This window comes from Poecilia formosa, unplaced genomic scaffold, assembly GCF_000485575.1.
Source record: "Poecilia formosa unplaced genomic scaffold, Poecilia_formosa-5.1.2 Scaffold29, whole genome shotgun sequence".
Taxonomy (NCBI): domain Eukaryota; kingdom Metazoa; phylum Chordata; class Actinopteri; order Cyprinodontiformes; family Poeciliidae; genus Poecilia; species Poecilia formosa.
This window is the reverse complement of record NW_006799968.1, coordinates 529477-548425: the sequence shown is the minus strand read 5'-3', so window position 1 is coordinate 548425 and position 18949 is coordinate 529477. Positions and strand designations below refer to the sequence as shown.

The 18949-nt window shown below is 39.8% G+C and overlaps 1 protein-coding gene across 11 annotated transcripts in view; it reads right to left on the bottom strand.

The window, feature by feature from the left end:
- Positions 1-18949, bottom strand: part of myo9aa (myosin IXAa) — a 101591-nt gene that overhangs the window by 22137 nt on the left and 60505 nt on the right. For 6 of the 11 annotated variants that reach the window (XM_016669949.1, XM_016669940.1, XM_016669941.1 and 3 more), the window contains 11 exons: positions 14844-14965; positions 12952-13093; positions 12649-12844; positions 9539-9658; positions 7697-7747; positions 7115-7190; positions 4128-4268; positions 3606-3645; positions 3414-3536; positions 1894-1974; positions 1663-1773 (listed from right to left, as the gene is read on the bottom strand). In XM_016669949.1, the coding sequence (XP_016525435.1) occupies positions 1663-1773; positions 1894-1974; positions 3414-3536; positions 3606-3645; positions 4128-4268; positions 7115-7190; positions 7697-7747; positions 9539-9658; positions 12649-12844; positions 12952-13093; positions 14844-14965 (1203 nt within the window). The remainder of the gene's footprint in view (positions 1-1662; positions 1774-1893; positions 1975-3413; positions 3537-3605; positions 3646-4127; positions 4269-7114; positions 7191-7696; positions 7748-9538; positions 9659-12648; positions 12845-12951; positions 13094-14843; positions 14966-18949) is intronic. The other 5 variants (XM_007548995.2, XM_007548996.2, XM_016669945.1 and 2 more) reach the window with 3 other exon arrangements.

Sequence of the window (18949 nt, the reverse complement as noted above, 5' to 3'; positions counted from 1 at the left end):
TTAGTGACATAAGCTTCTAAACCTTTTGCCTTGATGTAGAATTACTGGTACAGTTCAGAGCTTTTAAATGTGCTTCATTTTATTTCCCTTAATTATTTCAGATCACAACAATGTTGATGAAATATGTCTGATAATGCCCCCCCCCAAAAAAAACAAACAAAAACAACAAAATATTTCTTTACACGACGAAAGAAATACCCAAAGCAGACATGTAATTCAATAACTCAATGTCTAGCCAATAAGGTGACCTATTCGTTATCTAAATTCTTGGCACAGGAGGTTATTGGCACAAGTGAACAAAACCAGAAAATGGAAACTACTGTAAGAAGAAACAGGAGTGGAAGTGGGCCACTCCCGACTGTCTTCTGTCCAGCAAATAACGCCCATCTGCATTCACCGCCATTCGCTTCATTAGCAGCGCAGCGCTTCCCATGGGGCTGACATCACTCCTCGGAGAGGCAACGTGGTTAAAGACGGCTGCCATCTCCCACCCCCACAAATTCCCTTCTGACCCAACACACAATGAATCAGGAACACGTTTAAAAAAAAATAAAAAATCATCACTGGCACTCCAGCTCCTGAGAACCTGAGAGGCTTTTCAGTTTCTGTTAGTTTTAAAAATCTTCTTGGCTGACACAAGGTCACGAACAAAAACGGGTTCATCTGCACAACACCCTCACTGTTTACTGGAAAACCAGATTTCTGAGCACAGAGTTTAAAAACACATGAATGAGGCTTCCCTCATAAGTCATACTGGATACTAATCAACTACATGAAATCTGAACCTTTACAGGAGGTTTTAATCCGACACATTTTCAGCTTTTTTGGGATTAGACAGGAATTATCTTCAGGATGTACTGCACTCTTTATGCATAATAGCCCCTTCTTTAGTAGGTATGAAAAAGGCAGCAGCATAATCTCACATTGACAATTTTTTTTTAATTATTAAAAAATTCCTTTTTTTTTTCGGAGGGGAAAAAAATCCCACATTAAGACTTTTTCCCCAAAATTTACCAACTCCACAACTATTGGCAACCAGAACAACCCATTTAAAGTGGATGCAACTAAAAGTTAGTTTAGTTACATTCTCGATTCTCCTGGATTTTACTCACAAAGGTGAAGAAAGTAAATATGGGGACAAAAAAAAAAAATCTCCAACGCTCAGTGTTGGAGAACTGCTGTAAATTATGAAATCCTGAAGTCTCCAAAGAAGCTATTTCTCTGTTTACATGCTGGACTTTGAAGGTATTGATTAATCGTCAGAATAATCAATAGAATAACTGACTACTAAGATGATTGTTAGTTGCAGCCCTAAAATCAACTGACTGAAATCTGTTCAGGATGTCAATGAGCCCTGTTTGAACAGGGACACAACTAAAAGTAGCAAGACAGCAGCTCTGAAGGGCGTCTACTGACGTGGAGAGGTTTTGAAATCTCTGCATGCCTCTAATCTTTGTCAAATCTCTGAATTTGTAAACAACAGATGATGTGGGATTTTTCTCCAGTGAATAAATGAGATCAAACTACATTTCGCTGGGTTCTCCAGCAAAAATGTAGTTTTAACTTATTTTAATGCTTTATGCACATTTTTTTTTTTTTAAATCGGGTATGCCAATGGAGGAGATTTAGTCAAAAATATCACCGTGACAACATGTGGATTACCTTGAAGGTGTACTTGACGTTGTATCCCGATTGCCGGATGCGGACCGTCTCCAGCATACCTGTGTACCGCAGCTGCCTCAGCACCAAGTTATCATCAAACCTTAAGGGCAGCTGTGTGTGAGAGAGAAAAAGAGAGGAGGGGAAACGGAAAACAGATTTTCTTAGATTTTTAAAATTCCCACTTCAAAGCAGGATTAGGGAATGTTACTAAAGCAACAGTGTCCAGCGTACCTTCTCTGCGTTGGAACGGATGCACTTGACAAAGTAAGGCTCCGACTGACCCAGAGTCTCCATGAGCTTATTGAGCGAAGCCTGCGGGATAAAACGTGGGAAAAGAAGTCATCAAACCCAACAGCACAAAACACGCGGAGACACTTCACAGCTGTTTAACAGACAACAGCGAAACTCTGTCGCCATCTGCGAGGAACGGCGAAGCATTAAAATCCTCCGATTCGCATCGGTATAACCGTCTACATACATTTATGTGAGCATGCGGTTTGGAAGAAAACAGGATGCTTTTTTTTTCTTCTTCTTCTTCTTTTTTTTCTTCATTTGCAGCGACTGTGTAATTAAACACACGGACACATGTGTGTCTGGATGTGTGTGTAATCACTTAGAGGCAGGAGGAATTCAGACTTTTTTGTTTTTTTTTGTTTTCCCCCTGCATGGAAGATTAAAGCAATCAGCGCAGCACAGGATGTGGAGAGTGAAGTCATCCACACATGGATTCAGGCTGCCTCCCCACCGGCCGTCCACAGGGGCCTCAGCTGCACCTCCAGCAGCCACGAAACACTATTCACTTTTAAACAGGACGGGGGGGGAATCAAGTGTTTGGTTATGGAAATGTTACTGCCCGCCGATGAGATTGTTTTCCATATTTCAGTCAGCAGATACAGCACTGTGTTGACCGAGAAAACCCTGTAGTTGTCAGTTGTCAGGCTCCTGCAATGACAGCAGTACTCCCTATCTTTTATTTCCATGTTATCTGCTGCCTGGTTTTCCTATTTACATTGTACATGTAATAACAAAGTAATAAAGTCAAGTTTTGATTACGCAAACGGTTTATCCGGCGCAGCAGAGCTCATTTCAAACATGCTGATGTTAAACTTCAAAGTCCTTTGGGAGTGGTGAAAATCTCAGATTTGATGGGAAAAATTTTGGTTTGAATCTGAACTAGTTTTTTTTTTTTTTTAGACGCACCAATCAAAAAAAATTTCCCAGCTGATTTGGTTTCAGACAGACTGATTTTGTATCCCAGGTCCTTAACACATAAAACAATGTCTTGATAGATTTATTCAAATTTAACCAAACATAAATACTGTAATTTAACTTTGATTCAAGTCACTGATAAGTAGCAGTTGTAAGGCGTTTTCTTTACAACTTTGTAATTTTGTGTTTTTATCATGTAAAGCATCTTGAACTGCCTTGAAAGTGGTAGCAAAAACACAAAGTAGAAACTTTTCACAGATTTCCCTCCTTGATTCATCCATAAGGGTGTGTCAGTGAATGAATCACTTCCTTTTTTATACACAAAATAAAGCATGTTTCTTATTACCAGACATGATCTCACACATTATGTCTCTTGGATATGCAGTGTTGGAGCTAAAAAAAAAAAAAAATCACAAATGTAAATGTGAACAGAGATGTGTGTTGTCGTTTCCTCCCAATCTCTGTAAGATTTAGAAAACACAACTTTTCACAGTAAGCTGCGGATTTGCTGAACTGTAAAGCAGCGAGTTCATCCAACTGACCTGAAACTGTGCGCTGATACTGGGAGGTTTCTTCTTCTTGTGGAGGTGAAGCAGCGACTTGGTGATGCGGTCGTGAAGCGTCAGGTTGCTAAGGTACTTTAGTGATTTGACGTTCAGTAAATGCTGCAGGCAGAAAGTCACAGTCAGCACAACCCCAATCCAAACTCTACGTTAAAGTAAGACGACTCCTACCTTCGGAAGAACTGGTTTCGACTTGTAGTTTTTGTTCCTCCTGTTTATATGTATAAAAACAAAACAGAAATTAACCAATGGATTTTTTTTTTGTCTACAAACACAGAGTAGCAATAAATCACTTCCTGAAATTCTTTCTGAATAGGTCATAGAAGAAGCGGGACTTTAATTTTTCCACTGGACAGGAAATATTCCTTCGAAGGGTCAAGCACAGAGCAGCGCCGACTGAGCTGGTCGGAATGTCGGGATCAGTGACGGAGCCTCCAGCTGGGCGGAAGAGGGACCTCAGGAGGTCTGTCGGGTTTCCAGACATCTCTGAGCTACTTCTTTACATTTCTGATCACAACATTTGGATTTCTCTAACCAGATAAAGTTCATCTGGAATCAAAAACACGTCCTCTGGTGCAACTTTAAGCTGTATTCAACCGCTAACCGGGTTGCACATGTGACGTAAAGAGAGCAGAAATCTGCCTTAGTGAGGCGAACGCTGAACGTTTTATTGTGTGCGTTGAGGGTACTGACATCAGGATGTCGTGCGCTCTCTCCAGGAGTTTGCTGCTGGCCGAGTTGACGAAGATGCCGTCTTCTTCTGTGTTGGAGCCGCCGGGAGAGAGGTGGCTCTGCCGACCGACGCGGCCGTTCCAGCCGAGGCCCGGAGAACTCCTGCAGCACACATGAGCAGGAACAGGATTAGGGCTGGAACGAGCTTTTAACCACTAGGTGGACCGCCTCGACGCCCCGACCACCGGGCTTAGCAAGTTTTCTGGGGGAAACCCTGCAATCCATGTGCTTACATTCAGTGTAAACACCTCTATATCAACAACAACCTTAATAAACTTTTGGGGATGTTTTTAGGGGCGATTCAGTAGTTTCTACAGTTACGTTTGGTCTTAATAGACATGACTATCAAATTTCAGTGCTAACTCTGACTAAACACTAGGCTGTGTCAGAATAAAGCCCTGAAAACAACGATGATCAGCTGTATTTAGAGTTTCTGCATAAAACTTTACAAAGTGTTGTATGTTTTTATTACTAATTCTTATTTTATGGACTTAAACAACCACAAATTATAATTTCTGTCTACCCTCCCTTGCAGTTTGATGATAAAGAAATATTTTAGCAAGTTGGAGGAAAGTAAACAAAAAAAAAAAAGACTTTCCTACTTTATGACCTGGAACAAAGAGAAAACGGTGGGCTGATGCAGAGGCAGCAATTGATGGTAATTTCGGTGCAGCTGAGCAGTTTATTTAGTTTCCATTTTCCTCCTTTGTAGATTTACAAGAATTCCTCCAGTGGCGTTTCGGTGCGGGCCACACACAGCTTAATGCACAAACAGCAGCGGCAACATTTGTGTGGAAACTTAAACCGCGTGGCATTAAAAGATGGTTGACTTGATTTCCAAAAATAATATGAGGGGAGTCAGGAGGAGTGGAAACGTTTCAATAGCAGATAAAATAAAAACGGTGGAGTAGTTTTTGTAGCTTTAGACGGGACCAACCTGGAAGACGTGAAAGGATTTCACCTGTTGTGTTTTTCATACTAAATAAAAGCTAATTGAAAACTGGATGGAGAGATTTTGTAATCCTTGCAATCGAAAGAGCCATTTTGCCCTCAGTCCAACTGAATCAAATTTGTTCATGGTTACAAATATTACATGATGTTTTGCTCATTATTTTTGATAAACATCTACTACAGAAAATGTGTTGAAGATTTTATTTTTATTTTTAGATCTTAAAACAAAGACGCAATGTTTCTGCAATAAAGTGGGTGGATACGTTTTCTTCTACTGTATTTGTAGCAAATGCAATAAAAAAATGCATTATTTGGTTCAACATTACTCGAGTTCAATCAAGTAAACAGCTTATTAGTGCGTCTCAGCTGAACACAGTGGCATGCAGACACGGTCATTCAGCCTTCAGATTCAAATTTGCAGAAGTAAATAATGAGTACTGGAGTGGTTTTAATCTGGGATGAAGCGCTGCTCATGCTTCATTTATACAGTACGATGACTTAAATTCCTGTATATTACAGGAAACACTGTTGAAAACCCAATAAAGATGATGTTGAAAAAAAACAAAAACAAAAACAAAAAAAAACTTCCAGTAAAAAAAAAAGTTAATTTCCTCTGATTTACTTCCAGGTTTATGTTCCTTCTCTCGTAATCTTTCAGAAAACTTGTTGATGTCGAAATCGGGCGGTTAAATCTCAAACTCTAGGATCCAAAACATCTACTTCAACACAACTCTTCTGTTTGCATCTGGCCTGCCATACAAAGAAGAATTTTTCCCCCAGTCGATCATCGATCTCAGTAAACGGTGACGCTACAATATGCCTTTTGTACCGACTGTTTATTTCCAGAGCCTCTGAGAGAGTCCCATAAAGTAGTGCACTGTCTGCCGTTGCGTCCAGCTGACTCACACTCAGATATTTATCTCTCCCTGGATGATCTTCTGCAACGCATAGCTCTGACTTTACATCATGAAGGAAGCAGCTGGACCGGGTTTAGAGCTCTGTGAGTCTGTGGCTCATGAGTGAGTGAGGAGGGAGACAGAAGGAGGCCAGAGGTCAGGCGTTAACGGGGTTAACGGATTCGCTCCTGTGTAACAAAAGCCGACTCATTGGAGAGTCTCGGCTCTGCAAGTCATGGTCGTTGCTTGTTGACCTCACCGTCAACAGATAATTAGAGGAAGTGGAGCTGAATGAGAGCATCGCTAAGACTGCCGACGCTTTAGTCACGTTTTTTTTTTTTAAAGATATCACGTATGTACTGAGCAGTAGATGCATTTAAGAGAAAGTGCAGGTTGCTTGTCTCTGATCTTTCTCATGACAATACCTGATAGTTTCTCTATGTTGTTAAGTCAGGTGACTTTGCTGTAATACCAGGTTGAATAAACCAGGTACTGGTACTTTAGGCATTCTGGGATGGAGCTACATCTTATTTTATCCTTCTACACAACTTTTATTTTATACAGTTGGATAAACAACCAGCTTCTTTAGCAATAACATTTTGTGGCTTATGCTCCTGTTGGACATCTAAACCAGTCAGCAGTCTTCCCCATGATTGTGTAGGTCAATACATTGCATTTATGGGTTTAAAATCCTATTTTATTGTCTTGTAATATTCTAATCATTCACAAAAACCCATCAAAATTAACTAAAATTTATATAAACAAGTTTCATTATGATCACGGATCACTGATGTTAATTAATGCGATGATTTTTTTCTCTCTTTTTTTAATATTACCTCTTCAAAGGAGGATTAAAAGCTCCTAAAAACAACAATCTGTGCATTTAACTTCAACTGCAGAAGTTATTAGACTGTTTTAAGAAGAGAAACTTCTGCTTTTAAATAAAACCACATGTTACAGTTTCAAAAGCCGCTAATATTTTCCATCATTCCTTTCCTGTGGTTTACACTCCTCTAACAAGACGCCAGAGACAGTTTGGGAATGTTTCCATGCAGAAGTCCCACTCGCGGTCTGACCCATTTCCGGTGGGCGCGCGCTTACCGTGGCGATTTCTCTGCAACGGCGTTGGTTCCCTGAATGTCCGACAAAGGCGTCCGTGGCGTCCTTCTGGTCATACCTGATTCACAAACAAACAGGCATCAGAGAATGCAAAAAAAAAAAAAAAGTCAAAACTAAATGAAAATACTAAAAACAGAAGACAAAACAAGACAAACGGTCACACAACACCAACAATAAATCACACTTCTGACACCATGTGCCACTCTGGTGTTATTGCAGTGAGCGTTTTGTGCCTTTTTTTTTTATGAGCCATACAACCTAATGGGGATGATTTGGTATTAAAGGTTAACAGTGATGTGATCTTGTTAGTGCTGAAATATGGAAGATGATACTGAAGAGTTATTTAAAATTAGTCTGGACTTTACACTTGCTTATTAATCCGATTAGTCATTTCAAATAGGGACACATTGGGATCGCATTTTAATTACCCAAGAGAAGCTAAAATCTAAGTGCGGTGGCAGAGTGATCTAACTGATGCATTGCCTTCTGAAGTCGTGCTGAAGAGTCACAGAGATCTACGAGGGTTAGCCTACTCAGAAAGCAAACTGGGACTGAACATAATACCATTCTCTGTTTCATCATCACTTTGCACAACCTTCTCACTCTCATCTGGAGCTGCAAAGGTAGCACAGAACAAAACAAAACAAAAAAAAAGACACAAAAAGAAACAAAACATGAGTGTAACTAAGAGTTCATGGAGGCCCGAGAAGTCCGTGAGGTCAGCTGTGTGTCCACCACCGTGAGCGAGTTAGTCACTTCGTCCGCCACCAACGCCGTCACCGACACGGGATTTGTTAGTGACATCTGACGTGAGGTGTAGGTGAAGAAGCGACTACACCGACAGGCTGTAAGGGAAGCTACACCGCCGAGAAGGACACCACCCAGAGTAGCTTCTGCCCCAGACAGCGCACTGCAACCATGCATTCCCACCGCTACAGGACTCATGAACACGTGACAGGAGTGTCAGGATGGCTGAGGCATGCTACTGAACAACATGCAGGAGGGAGACGGAGGGATCAGAGACCAAGCATCTAGTCTACAGTAGGAGCTTCAAAAATCACAATAAAAAAAAAAAAAAAAAAAACAAACATAGCGCAGTGCCTTGAAAAATATTCACTCTCATTTTTTTCCCACATTTTATCAGAGTACAGTAGCAAACTTAATTCTTTAATGAGATTTTATGTGACAGACAAATAATTACTGGCTAATTGCAAAGCGGAAAATAAATTTAAAAAAAGATCCAGCACAACCAGTCTTCTTCAAAATCCTGTGTCTGTTCAATCCACTATCTGAAAATGAGTGTTGCAAACCTACCACAACAAGGCCATCAGCACCAAGAATGCAGAAGGAGCAACAATGGAGCGGCTTGGATCACACATGTCAAACTCAGGGTTCAGGGGCCAAATCTGGCCCACCACAGCTGTTGATGTGGCCCACATGAACATAACCTTTAAAGGGGCAGAATTATGTGTTTTCCAACCACAGAATCATTTTATAGCACAATAAAGTAACTATGTTACCTTCAGTTGTTATACATATGTTATCAAATATGACTTAAAAGAAATGTGATGCTTTGAAATTGGGCCTCTGTCTCTTTAAATCCTGTTCTTCTCTTTAAGAAAGTCCTGGTCATCCAAAACTCTGCCTTCAGGAAGTCATCGCATCTCTCCTTTATTAACCCTTCGACAACATTTTACCAGCATTTTATAGTAGCTGGTATAATGAGCTCAGCACCAGGTGTCCACTAATTGTTGCTGCTGCTAGTCTGAAGGAGCCAACTAGCAAATCAATAAAATCAAAGAAGTTTTCATCTTTATGCTAACAAATTACATCAGTGCGAAAAGATGTTCAATATTTCATTTTAAGAAGCATCAATTGAATAGAGAGCGTGCCATTTAGTAATATTTTAACAGTTTAAAGAGTTTTTTTCAATGATTTATATCACAAACTGGGTCTTTGAAGACATGCGTGATCATCATATGGCCTTGAAAAGAAATTAGATCGATACCCCTGGTTTAGATAAAAGAATATTCATGTCTAGACTTCAAACTAATTGCATCTCTGACACAAGAGTTGTTATGATGTCCAAGTTTTCCAAAAAGAATGGGAGAAATTTGCAAAGTAGGCAGTATGTAATACAAAAGGTCAGCAAAACCTTATCCATTTCACCGCACCACACAAATATGCACAACTCTGTCACACAAAACCTCATTAATTTGTTTTGTAGCTGCTGGTTGTAAAGTGTTAAAATGTGAAAAGGCACTGCACATGTTCTTAAGAAACCGTTACTGAAGTCTTTTGTCGTAATGTGGCTACAGCAGAAGCTGATGATGTTGGTCGCTCTCATCCCTACAGCTCCCCTAACATGAAAGTTAGGAAGGGTTACAGTTGTCTTGGCAGCCTTACTGTACTTCTCCTCTTTGCATCTCTGCAGGATCTCTAAGCTTCTCTGATGCACAGGGTGCTGCAGAAAGCTAAAACTATCCATTTTTTTCAATACTGCACAGGGAGCAGCGTCATCATGCCCTTGGAGAAGCAAAACAAAAAGGAAAGAAAGAAGAAGAAAAACAAAACATAAGGGCAGAGGAGGGAGAAAGGGAGAGAGAGAGACATGAAGAGATTAGACAGTGTAGAAATGGAGGATTTCAGGAGATGCAGTTTTCTACTTGAACAAGACAGTTTTCTACTTGAAGAGAAGACGGTAAACATTTGAAAACGACACTACGAGGTTTGACTCTGGGTTTCTGTGTGAGGTCGTGGCCAAAGTTTTCTTTTTTGTGTGGTGCAAATGTTATTTCAAAAATTAGCAGCTTCAATTTACACCGTTTTAAAATAGTCAGTGTGAGGTTTTGATATTGTCAAGAAGCTTGAGGTTTCCAAAAAGCTCTGCCTCCTTTTTAAGGACGTCTTACCACCAGTGCAGAACTCGCTTAATACGGGCAGCAGGTGAGTGTGGATGGATCCACACACACACACACACACACACTGTTCAAGATAAAGATCTGGGGGAAATATTCACCAAAAACTAAAATGATGCAGAATAAAGCACGCCTGCAAAGATATTTTCTCTGTTTGGAACAGCTGGAAAATCCTTTGTTAATCAACAGAAGTGGATATCCTACCCAAAAACACTGACATTAATAGAGGGGATCGATGTGTCCTCCAGGAATGTCTACAAACTTAAAAAAATAAAAATAAAAAAATGCACAAATGACAACTAAGTGCACTGCAAAAACAAAATCTTACCAAGTGTTTTTGCTCTGGTTTCTAGTGGAAGACAAAACTAGCTCATAAGTAGCTTTTCAGCTAGATATAAGAACTTGTTTTAAGTCAAATATTCCTTAATATCCATAAAAAATTTACTAGTTCCACTGGCAGATTTTTTCACTTGTAATATGGAAAAAATGTCATAAAAGAAAACATTCTGCCAGTGGAATTAGCACTTTTTAAAATTAATATTGAGAAATTGTAGACTTAAAATAAGCTTCTATTTCTTGCTGAAAAGTTACTCAGTTAGTTTTGACTTACTATTTTCACTAGAAACTAGACAAAAAATTATTTGCAAGACTTTTTTTGCAGTCATTTTGAGACCAAAACTCTCAGGTTTAACTCGTCTTAAGATGTTGAACATATTGAAGATGTATAGATATTTCTCAAAAAAAAAAATAGAAGTAAACACACTATGATCAAGTTCAAGCACCAACAGAGCAAAAAAATAAATAAATAAAAAAATCTACGATCAGAACAGAATTTGGCAAACGGGTCGACGTCCAAAGCGAACTGCAGAAGTTATAAAGAGGAATGCTGGCAGAGTCCATATCAGCTCTGAATGCATTTTCTAATTTGATGCATTTGAAGCTTGTGCTGTGTTCTAATTTCTCATTACCGTAACAGTAACAATTTGAAATCATCTCATTAAACAGCATTTGCATCACTGTCAAAAACATTTGGCCACGACTGTGTGTGCTCACCCCATGCCTCCATGTATCGTCTTCTACGGGTTTTTTCTTCCGTTCTGCACATCTAGTCTCTTTAGACAAGATGGTGGTGAGTGAACACAAATCAGTTCACTGGGATTTAGTCAAGAGCAATTTTGTGCTGTTTGCAGAGATTTTTCTGAACATGTTGAACAGATACCGCTGGGTGAGTTAGTTTAAGGATTTCTACAGGTTCTAAAAGTCTATTCAAACATCCACAACAAAAGTGAAGGAAGAGCTAGAGAGGGAGCAGCAATGCTTACAGTAACAATCAGATACTGAGATCTGTGGCATTATAAGAGTGAACTCTAAAGAGAGAAAAATGCATTCAAAGAGAGAGGAAGCTGAGAGAGACAAAGAGCTAAACTACTGTAAATACATAACAAAACTACAAGCACTAATAACACAACGCTGCAGACAATCGATACAAAATGTGGTGAGAAAAACTGAACTGCAGATCATCATTTTCTCTTTTCTCTTTGTATGTAGTAATTAAACTTTATTTTACTACCTGATCTCTGAGTCAGTTTCTGATGTAAAGACGTAACATTTTAAAAAGGTAGAATTTCAACTTTTAGATTTCATTCTGCTCCTACTGTGTATCGTCTTTTTAAAGAGACTCTAAAGAAAGACCCACAGTCACAGTTTTTCCACGGTCGTGTGGGCAGCAGAATGCAGTGCTGTCCCTCCCACACGTGTTGCTACGCACTGATAATTGCCTGGTAGAGAAAACGCTAGCACACAGACAAGTTTGCACATTAATGGCTGTGTTTCCATTACATATGTGTGCAAGACTTTCTCAGCATTCCACAAATGTTGAAAAAACTAAATGTCACAATTGTGGGGTTTTTATTACATGATAACTGCAAAGAAAGGAAATCACATGGGAATAAGTTTGTTCACGTGATAAAAAATTAAAAACATGATGTGTCATCGCCCTCTGTCGTCTTTTCCGACAGCAGTATCGTCCGGTTATCGATCACGACTCGTGTGACGCTAAATTAGAGTTTAGTAGTTCTGTGAAAAACACTAATTTCGATTCAGTCAAAAAACCACCTCATCCTTTACAGTAATCTAATTTATTTTTGTAATTTCAATTTACGCAATTATACGGTCAATGGAAACGCAGTTTTACAAGCAGAATATCTGTTCGGCTGCAGACTGCAGGCTAGCCTGACTGAGCTGGTTTTAGCTTGGTGTACTTGTCTTATTTTAAGACCACGACTAACTTCGATAACTGCTTGTCTTAAATTTTTGCTTCAAAAATAAAACATGGTAAATAACAGCATTTTTAATTGCAGTGTTACATTTTGTCAGCAGTTGAAACAATTATTTACCTTTTCAATAAGTTACTAACCTGATACGAAGGTATTTTAACTCGAGGTTAAAATGCTAGTGCATGTCTACTTGCTTTAGAAAATGGTCTCTTTCTCTCTGTATATTACCACAAAAAACATCAGCTCACTTTTTCTACTCGCTCGTCAACGCTCAACACGTCTTAAAGGAGACACGAAAGTCGCTATGGATGCACTCTCTCACCAGTCTTCTTGTGTGTGTGCCTCTTCCCGGCTTCTCTAAAAGCCACCAGGGCCCTGAAGTACGCCCGGAGCACCGCCCAGCGGAACGTGGCCGACGGGTCGATGCCGATCAGGCTGCAGATGAACGCGTTCTTGCTGCTCTTTAGCAGAGCTACGATGTCTGGCCGCATGTGATCCGTGTTCTTCTCCCTAAAATCCTGCGTTGTAATGGCAGAGACATAAAAAATGACGACATGTCCCTTTATCTGGATATAAACATCTTCTACTCAACACCAGACGGCGGCTCTTGAAAACTCCTGCTGACCTTAACGCCGTACTTGACCTTGCCAGCGTAGTGCCTGATGATGAAGGCGGGCTCCATGACGGCAGGAAACTCGATGTAGCTGTTCCCTTCATGCTGCCGCTTGAACTTATCCAACAGCGTCTGATTGGTGGCTTGAGGGAAGCTGGAATTAGGAACAGAGGCGAGCGCTTTGAAGAATAGATGTTGCATCTGCTTTTAATGCCGAAGAAGAAGAAGGAAAAAAAAAAGAAATCTGCCAGAGGATCAGAACCCTGATGCACTTGTTTAAAGCTGTCACTTGCGTCATGGATCCTGCAGCATTAATCACACACAAAAAAGAAAAAACACAAAAAAACACACACACACAAAAGAAAAATGTTTGACGGTTTTTTGAACTCTGCTCTGAACACGGTGAATTTATGAAGTCCAAAATAAATGAAAGAGATCGTGGCACACGTCATCTGATCTGCAGCCTGTTAGGAGATGCTCAGCGCCAAAGCAGGAAGACGTGAAGCTGCTTTTTCACGAGCCGACACACCGCTCTGAGGCCAGCCAGGATTGTTGAGCTCCGCTCACATGTTCTCCATTACATCTGAGACGCCGGGCTTCACCTTGACTATTCGTTTTCTTTGAGTTTTGACGAGGCTGGCTTTAAAAGCTGTTCCTTATAACATCACCTTGACAACAAGTAGCAGAGAATTTAAGCTCAGAACGGAGCAGAAAACTTTACTATGTGTAGTTCTTGGCTGGGCATCGTGTACAGATGCCTATTAAGATTTGAACTAATTTAAAGTCAATTATCTGCCTTCTGCTTGAGGTGTTTTTTTTTAGATAGGGAAATAAATAATTCATTAGAAAACAAAACTGAAAAGAAAGTTGTGCAAAACCCATAAGAAATGCTGTTTAAACAGTCGCAATAAAACAACGACAGATTGATCTATTTTCATGAGCACAAAGCGTTATAAAATCTTCAGAAGGCATCTTCCTTAAAGCAGATTTCAGGTCAGATTTCATTCTGTACCATTAATAGTAACAGCCAGAGAATCTATTAAGAACGAAAAGGGGAAAAAAAAATAGAAAAGACATCAGGCGCTCACAGGAAGACGGAGGAAGAATGAGACACCAGGGGTTCTGGAACAGGGTGAAACCTGAGCTACAAAAACAAGACAACTGAAAGGCTCCATGCTTTCCAGCTCTTCCATGTGGGAAAAATCTGTTTCAGTGTCCAAAAGGAGAAGAAAGGCGAATTAAAGGAGGAAATATAGTTCTTAAATTAGCCGCAAAACAGCCGTGAACTTCAAAGTATCAGATGTATTTTTTTCCCCCGCTGCTATGACGAAATCAATTGAACAGAAAACACGAGTTATGATCAAATCAAGACGCGAAAACCTTTTATTCACAGCATCAATGTGACGGGATGTGACAGAAAGGTCACACAGATGGATTAGTGTTTATTTAAAGTTTCATGCTGCCTGAGGTACGTCAGGAATAAATCCTCCTCTCGTCTCTGCATATCTAGATTCCCCTTCATGTTTCTTCTGGTTCATGCCGTCCTCACGGCGGTTTTCTCTGGCTTACTCAACCGGCCTCTTTAAGATGTCTCATCGACACTTAATTTCATTTGAATACAAAAGCCGTGGCGAGAAGCAACAGTGCGAGGATACACATATTCTGGGCCAGCGTTTTAGGTTTTACAGCTGATGGGAGTTTCAGGGTTTCAGCATGAAGACAGAACGGAGGTCTCAGTTGGAATGAAACCAGAAACTCTGCTGTCGTGTCAGCATGTCTGCCAGTTTTGCTTCAGCCAGCCAAACGCACTGGATGAACCTTTTCACAGAGAAACAAAAGGAAAAAAAGAGAGAGAGAGAGAGAGAGTTTGTGAAGCAATGAAACAGTGAAACTAGACGACTCACTTGCACTCTTCGTCCAGCAGGTGGAACAGCGCTGTGGGCTTCTTGCTGATCAGGCCGATGCAGCCCGTGTTGTCGATGTAATCGATGTTCCTCCAGCTGATGCCCTCCGCTCTGTACTCCTCCTGCAGGGTCACATGAAGACAAAAAGAAAGCCAAGTGTCAATGCTACCCGACCTTCAGCAGTTTGGTTTGATAAGGTGTGTTGTTGGGTGGGATTGGGTTCAGGTCCTACTTTAGGTTATTTCCAAGTATCGGTAAATCTGAGCACACATGTGGGGCACATCAGGGCTCCACTCTGGGGCAACTTTTAGTCGTTATCTACAAGATCATCCTAGTTCAGATTGTGGAGTTGTACAACATCAAGGTGTCTGCATGCAGAATGTTGATGGCATACAACTTTATATTAATGGGATGGGAAAGAATTTTGACTTACCCCATGCTTCAGCTATCAGAGAATATTCACTTACCTCAGAGTACCTGTTATTTACACACCAAGTTTATAATTTACCAATTAAAGCAACATTCGCAGGCTTTGTCTGACCTCTCTGTGCTTTATCGTTCGGAGAAACAACGTTTTCCCCGGTTTCATGTCTTCCTGGGAAAGACATTTATCCAATGAAGACCTTAATCCAGGACAGGTTTAATAAAATGACTGGATTTTTTTTTCTTGCTTCTCTTGTTCCTGCCCAGGAGTCAGGAAGCAGAAAAAAAACAAAACAATTGAATGTAAAGAATTGTTTATTCTGTCTGTGTGCAGGAACGTGAAGTTCATAAGGAAAAATATGCAACAACAAAACTTTAACGTCAACATGCTGCAAAATAAAACTGTCAAAATTAGATCCACGAGTTTTAATATGAACATAATGAAATCAAGTAGTTAATGGAGCAATATCTCAGTATTATATCTGCTTTTCATAGAAATAAATGAATAAAATGAAAAATAAATAAGTCAAACAAGTCATTTTTGAATTTTTCAATTTTAAAAGAATGTCTGGCTTAAAAGACTGGACTTTATTAATTTCATAAAGTAGATCTAAAGATGTGCAAAGTGAGTACAATATCCTGGACCAAGCACTCCTCCTCCAGAAACCACAGCTGAGTAATTACCCACAGAAGTTGAGTCAGCTCCCTTCTGACTCACAAAATGAATATTATCTGCTTCGTATACTTCCAACCATGCACCGTTACACTGAATGAGGAGCAGGTGTTTGCTAGAACTCTTCAGATTTTTACTATAGAAATGACCCATTTTTGAGTTTTTCTTTTTTTATTTACTGCCTTAAATGTGTTTAATGAAACAACAGCAGCATTTATGCTTCCCTTTTGTTGGCCAGCGTCAACATAAAGAACTCCATGACTGCTGAGTGGATTTCAAAATTGTATACAAATAAAAATGTGAAACCTTCAGCTCTTCTGACTAGATACTTCGTGTTGTAATCTGAACATTTTGGAGAGATTAATCTACACCAGTTTTGCAATTGTTTCCAATTTTCTTTGCAAAATTACCAAATCTGGACAACTAACATTTGTTAACATTGGTTTTCTAACCTGGCTGGATATTCTGAATTGAATTTAGGTCTGGACTTTGACTAGGCCATCCTAACGCATTTACGGATTGATCTACACCATTTCATTGCACCTGTGGTTGTTCAGTAGAAAGTGATCTTCCATTTTAACTCTTCCACTTCCTCTAAGAGTTACAGTATTGCAATGTACTCAGCTGCATCCATCTTGACATCAATGTATGTCAGTAAGACTTCATATGTATGCAATATAAAAACTACAAACTCAAAGGTTTGTCACAGCGAGGGTGCCAAAAGATATGATTTGGAAGAAATTAAACCTAGTTTTACCAAATTCACACAGTCTGTTTCTCAAAGGAGCAATGATGTTCACAAAATCATCCGCAGTGATGAACTTCATCTTCAAGATGATTCAGAGCAACAAAATAACAAAATAAAAGAAGGCATTTTGGAAAATTCAGAGAAGTCTATAAAGGCTCTCAAATCCAAAACTTTGATGAACAAGTCGGGTGTTAGTTTTTATAAAAAGTGTAATATTGCCAACAAAAGATCAAGTTGCAACCTTTTTATTCTGCCATTTGAGTGCATGTGCATGCAAGCACAAATGTCTCCGTGTGTGTGTGTGTGTGTGTGTGTGTGTGTGTGCGCAAAAGTATGCATGCGAGTGTTGCGTTGGTAGTGGGGGCTTCAAATTGTTGATGGTGTAGGAAATGGGGGCTCTCAGGTTGGGAGCCACTGCTCTGACTGATTTGTTTTTTAGCTGCACTAGAGTGACTAAGAGGTCGACAGATGAATGGAAACACTGTAACTGTAGAGGAGGGTGTGAAGCAGGCCTCACTGGAAACATGAAGCAAAGCAGCTTTTGGACGTTTTATCTCAGCTGAATCACTACCAGAGACTGACTCAGTGGAGCTCATTGATTTTTCCACACTCTAATAGTGCTCTTTTGCACTCGCCGGCTTGTGAAGGCCTGTTTTCCCCCCTGTTGGCCTGTTTTTTTCCATTCAATTATGACCGGATGTTATGTCACAAGCAGATGCAATTTGGTATCAGAACCAGCTGTGATATTAAATCAAAAAATTTTACATTGCTCTGACTGAATCCAATCCTGCTGGCTGAGTTTTAGTTTGCTGTAACTGTGAAAATATGCAAAGGTGATGATGAAGTCTAAGGACAAAGAAACACAGTACAGAGTCACTGCTACAGTGTTACACTGGCAAACCGATGACTGGAGCAAACACTACACTAAAAGTCAAAAACTGCACTTTAACACCCTAACTTAGCAAATGGTGCAGTCCAGGACCAAATTCTTCTAAATCCAATTGCTAATGTATATTTTTATGCATTTCAAGAATTTATATTGCTTAAGGTTACATTTTTATTAATATTTAAACACATTAGATGGAGTAGCTAGTCAACAAATAAGTAATTTCCCCTTCAGGATCAATAAAGTATATTCTATTCTATACTAACCCAGTAATTGTAATTTAAGTCATTCAAAATGAAAAAAACAAAAAAGCAAATACACATTGCTAAGGCTAAGAATTCAATTTTCTAAAATCAGATCTTTAAATTTTCTGAAGGGCAGTTTTCACACATCTTGATTAACAGCAGCAAAAACAAAAAAAACAAACAAAAGAAATTCTATTATAAAAATGGTTTCCCTCATGATAATCTCCAACTAGCAGAGGCGATTTGATCCAAGTACAATACAAGCTAAATATTGATATTGAGAAACTGAGGCACCAAAAGAGTTTGTAATTCAAATGCTTTACACTGAGAATATTGAAATCTGGAGTTAGTGTTTTATACGCTTATGGAAGCTGGTGTGTCTAGAGCAGACATCAAAGGCAAGCAAAGCGAAGCCATCTCCAAAGCAAAGAGTCAAGTGATAAGTTGTCAGGCAGTAACTGGAGCCAGACACTCAGTCAAAACAGTACATAAAAGTCGGCACATAGAGGATGTGTTGGACAGCTTTATCAGCCCTTGATGGACTTTTACAGAGGTTCTATCTAAGGCTCGCAGGAGGCCAAGTGGTTGGGTTATGCAGTTACATGTGGGGTAAACAGATGTTACTGTCAGTACTAATGAGCAGATGCCTTCATTGGTCCCATGATATCGGCGCCATCAGGACATAGATAGGAAACTTTTCATGTCATCATGCAACATAGAAACAGGCCAGAGAAAAAGATGGCTGTACTTGGAGTGGCAGCATGACCGAAATGACTGGACTGGTGATGCACAATGATGTATTCTGTCCAGCAATGACTGTTTATCCATCTGGAGCTGCCGAAGCAGAGAACCAGTCCTACCAATGATTAAAAGACACAAACTGACTTTTGCTTCTGACCTCATTGTGTGGGGAGTCATAGGGTGTGACTTCTTACTCTGGTACAGTCTGGTATAGTGCCTGTTGACCTACTGGGAGTTTTATAAATGTCTCTGGTTTACAGAGAATGGTTCAAAATGAGAGAGCAAACCGATGTATGCAGGAAAAGCTACACTGATGAAAATGAGTTGATGCCAAAGGAAGATGGGCAGCTTTGATCAGCCAATCAACCACTCATAGCAATCAAGGTATGC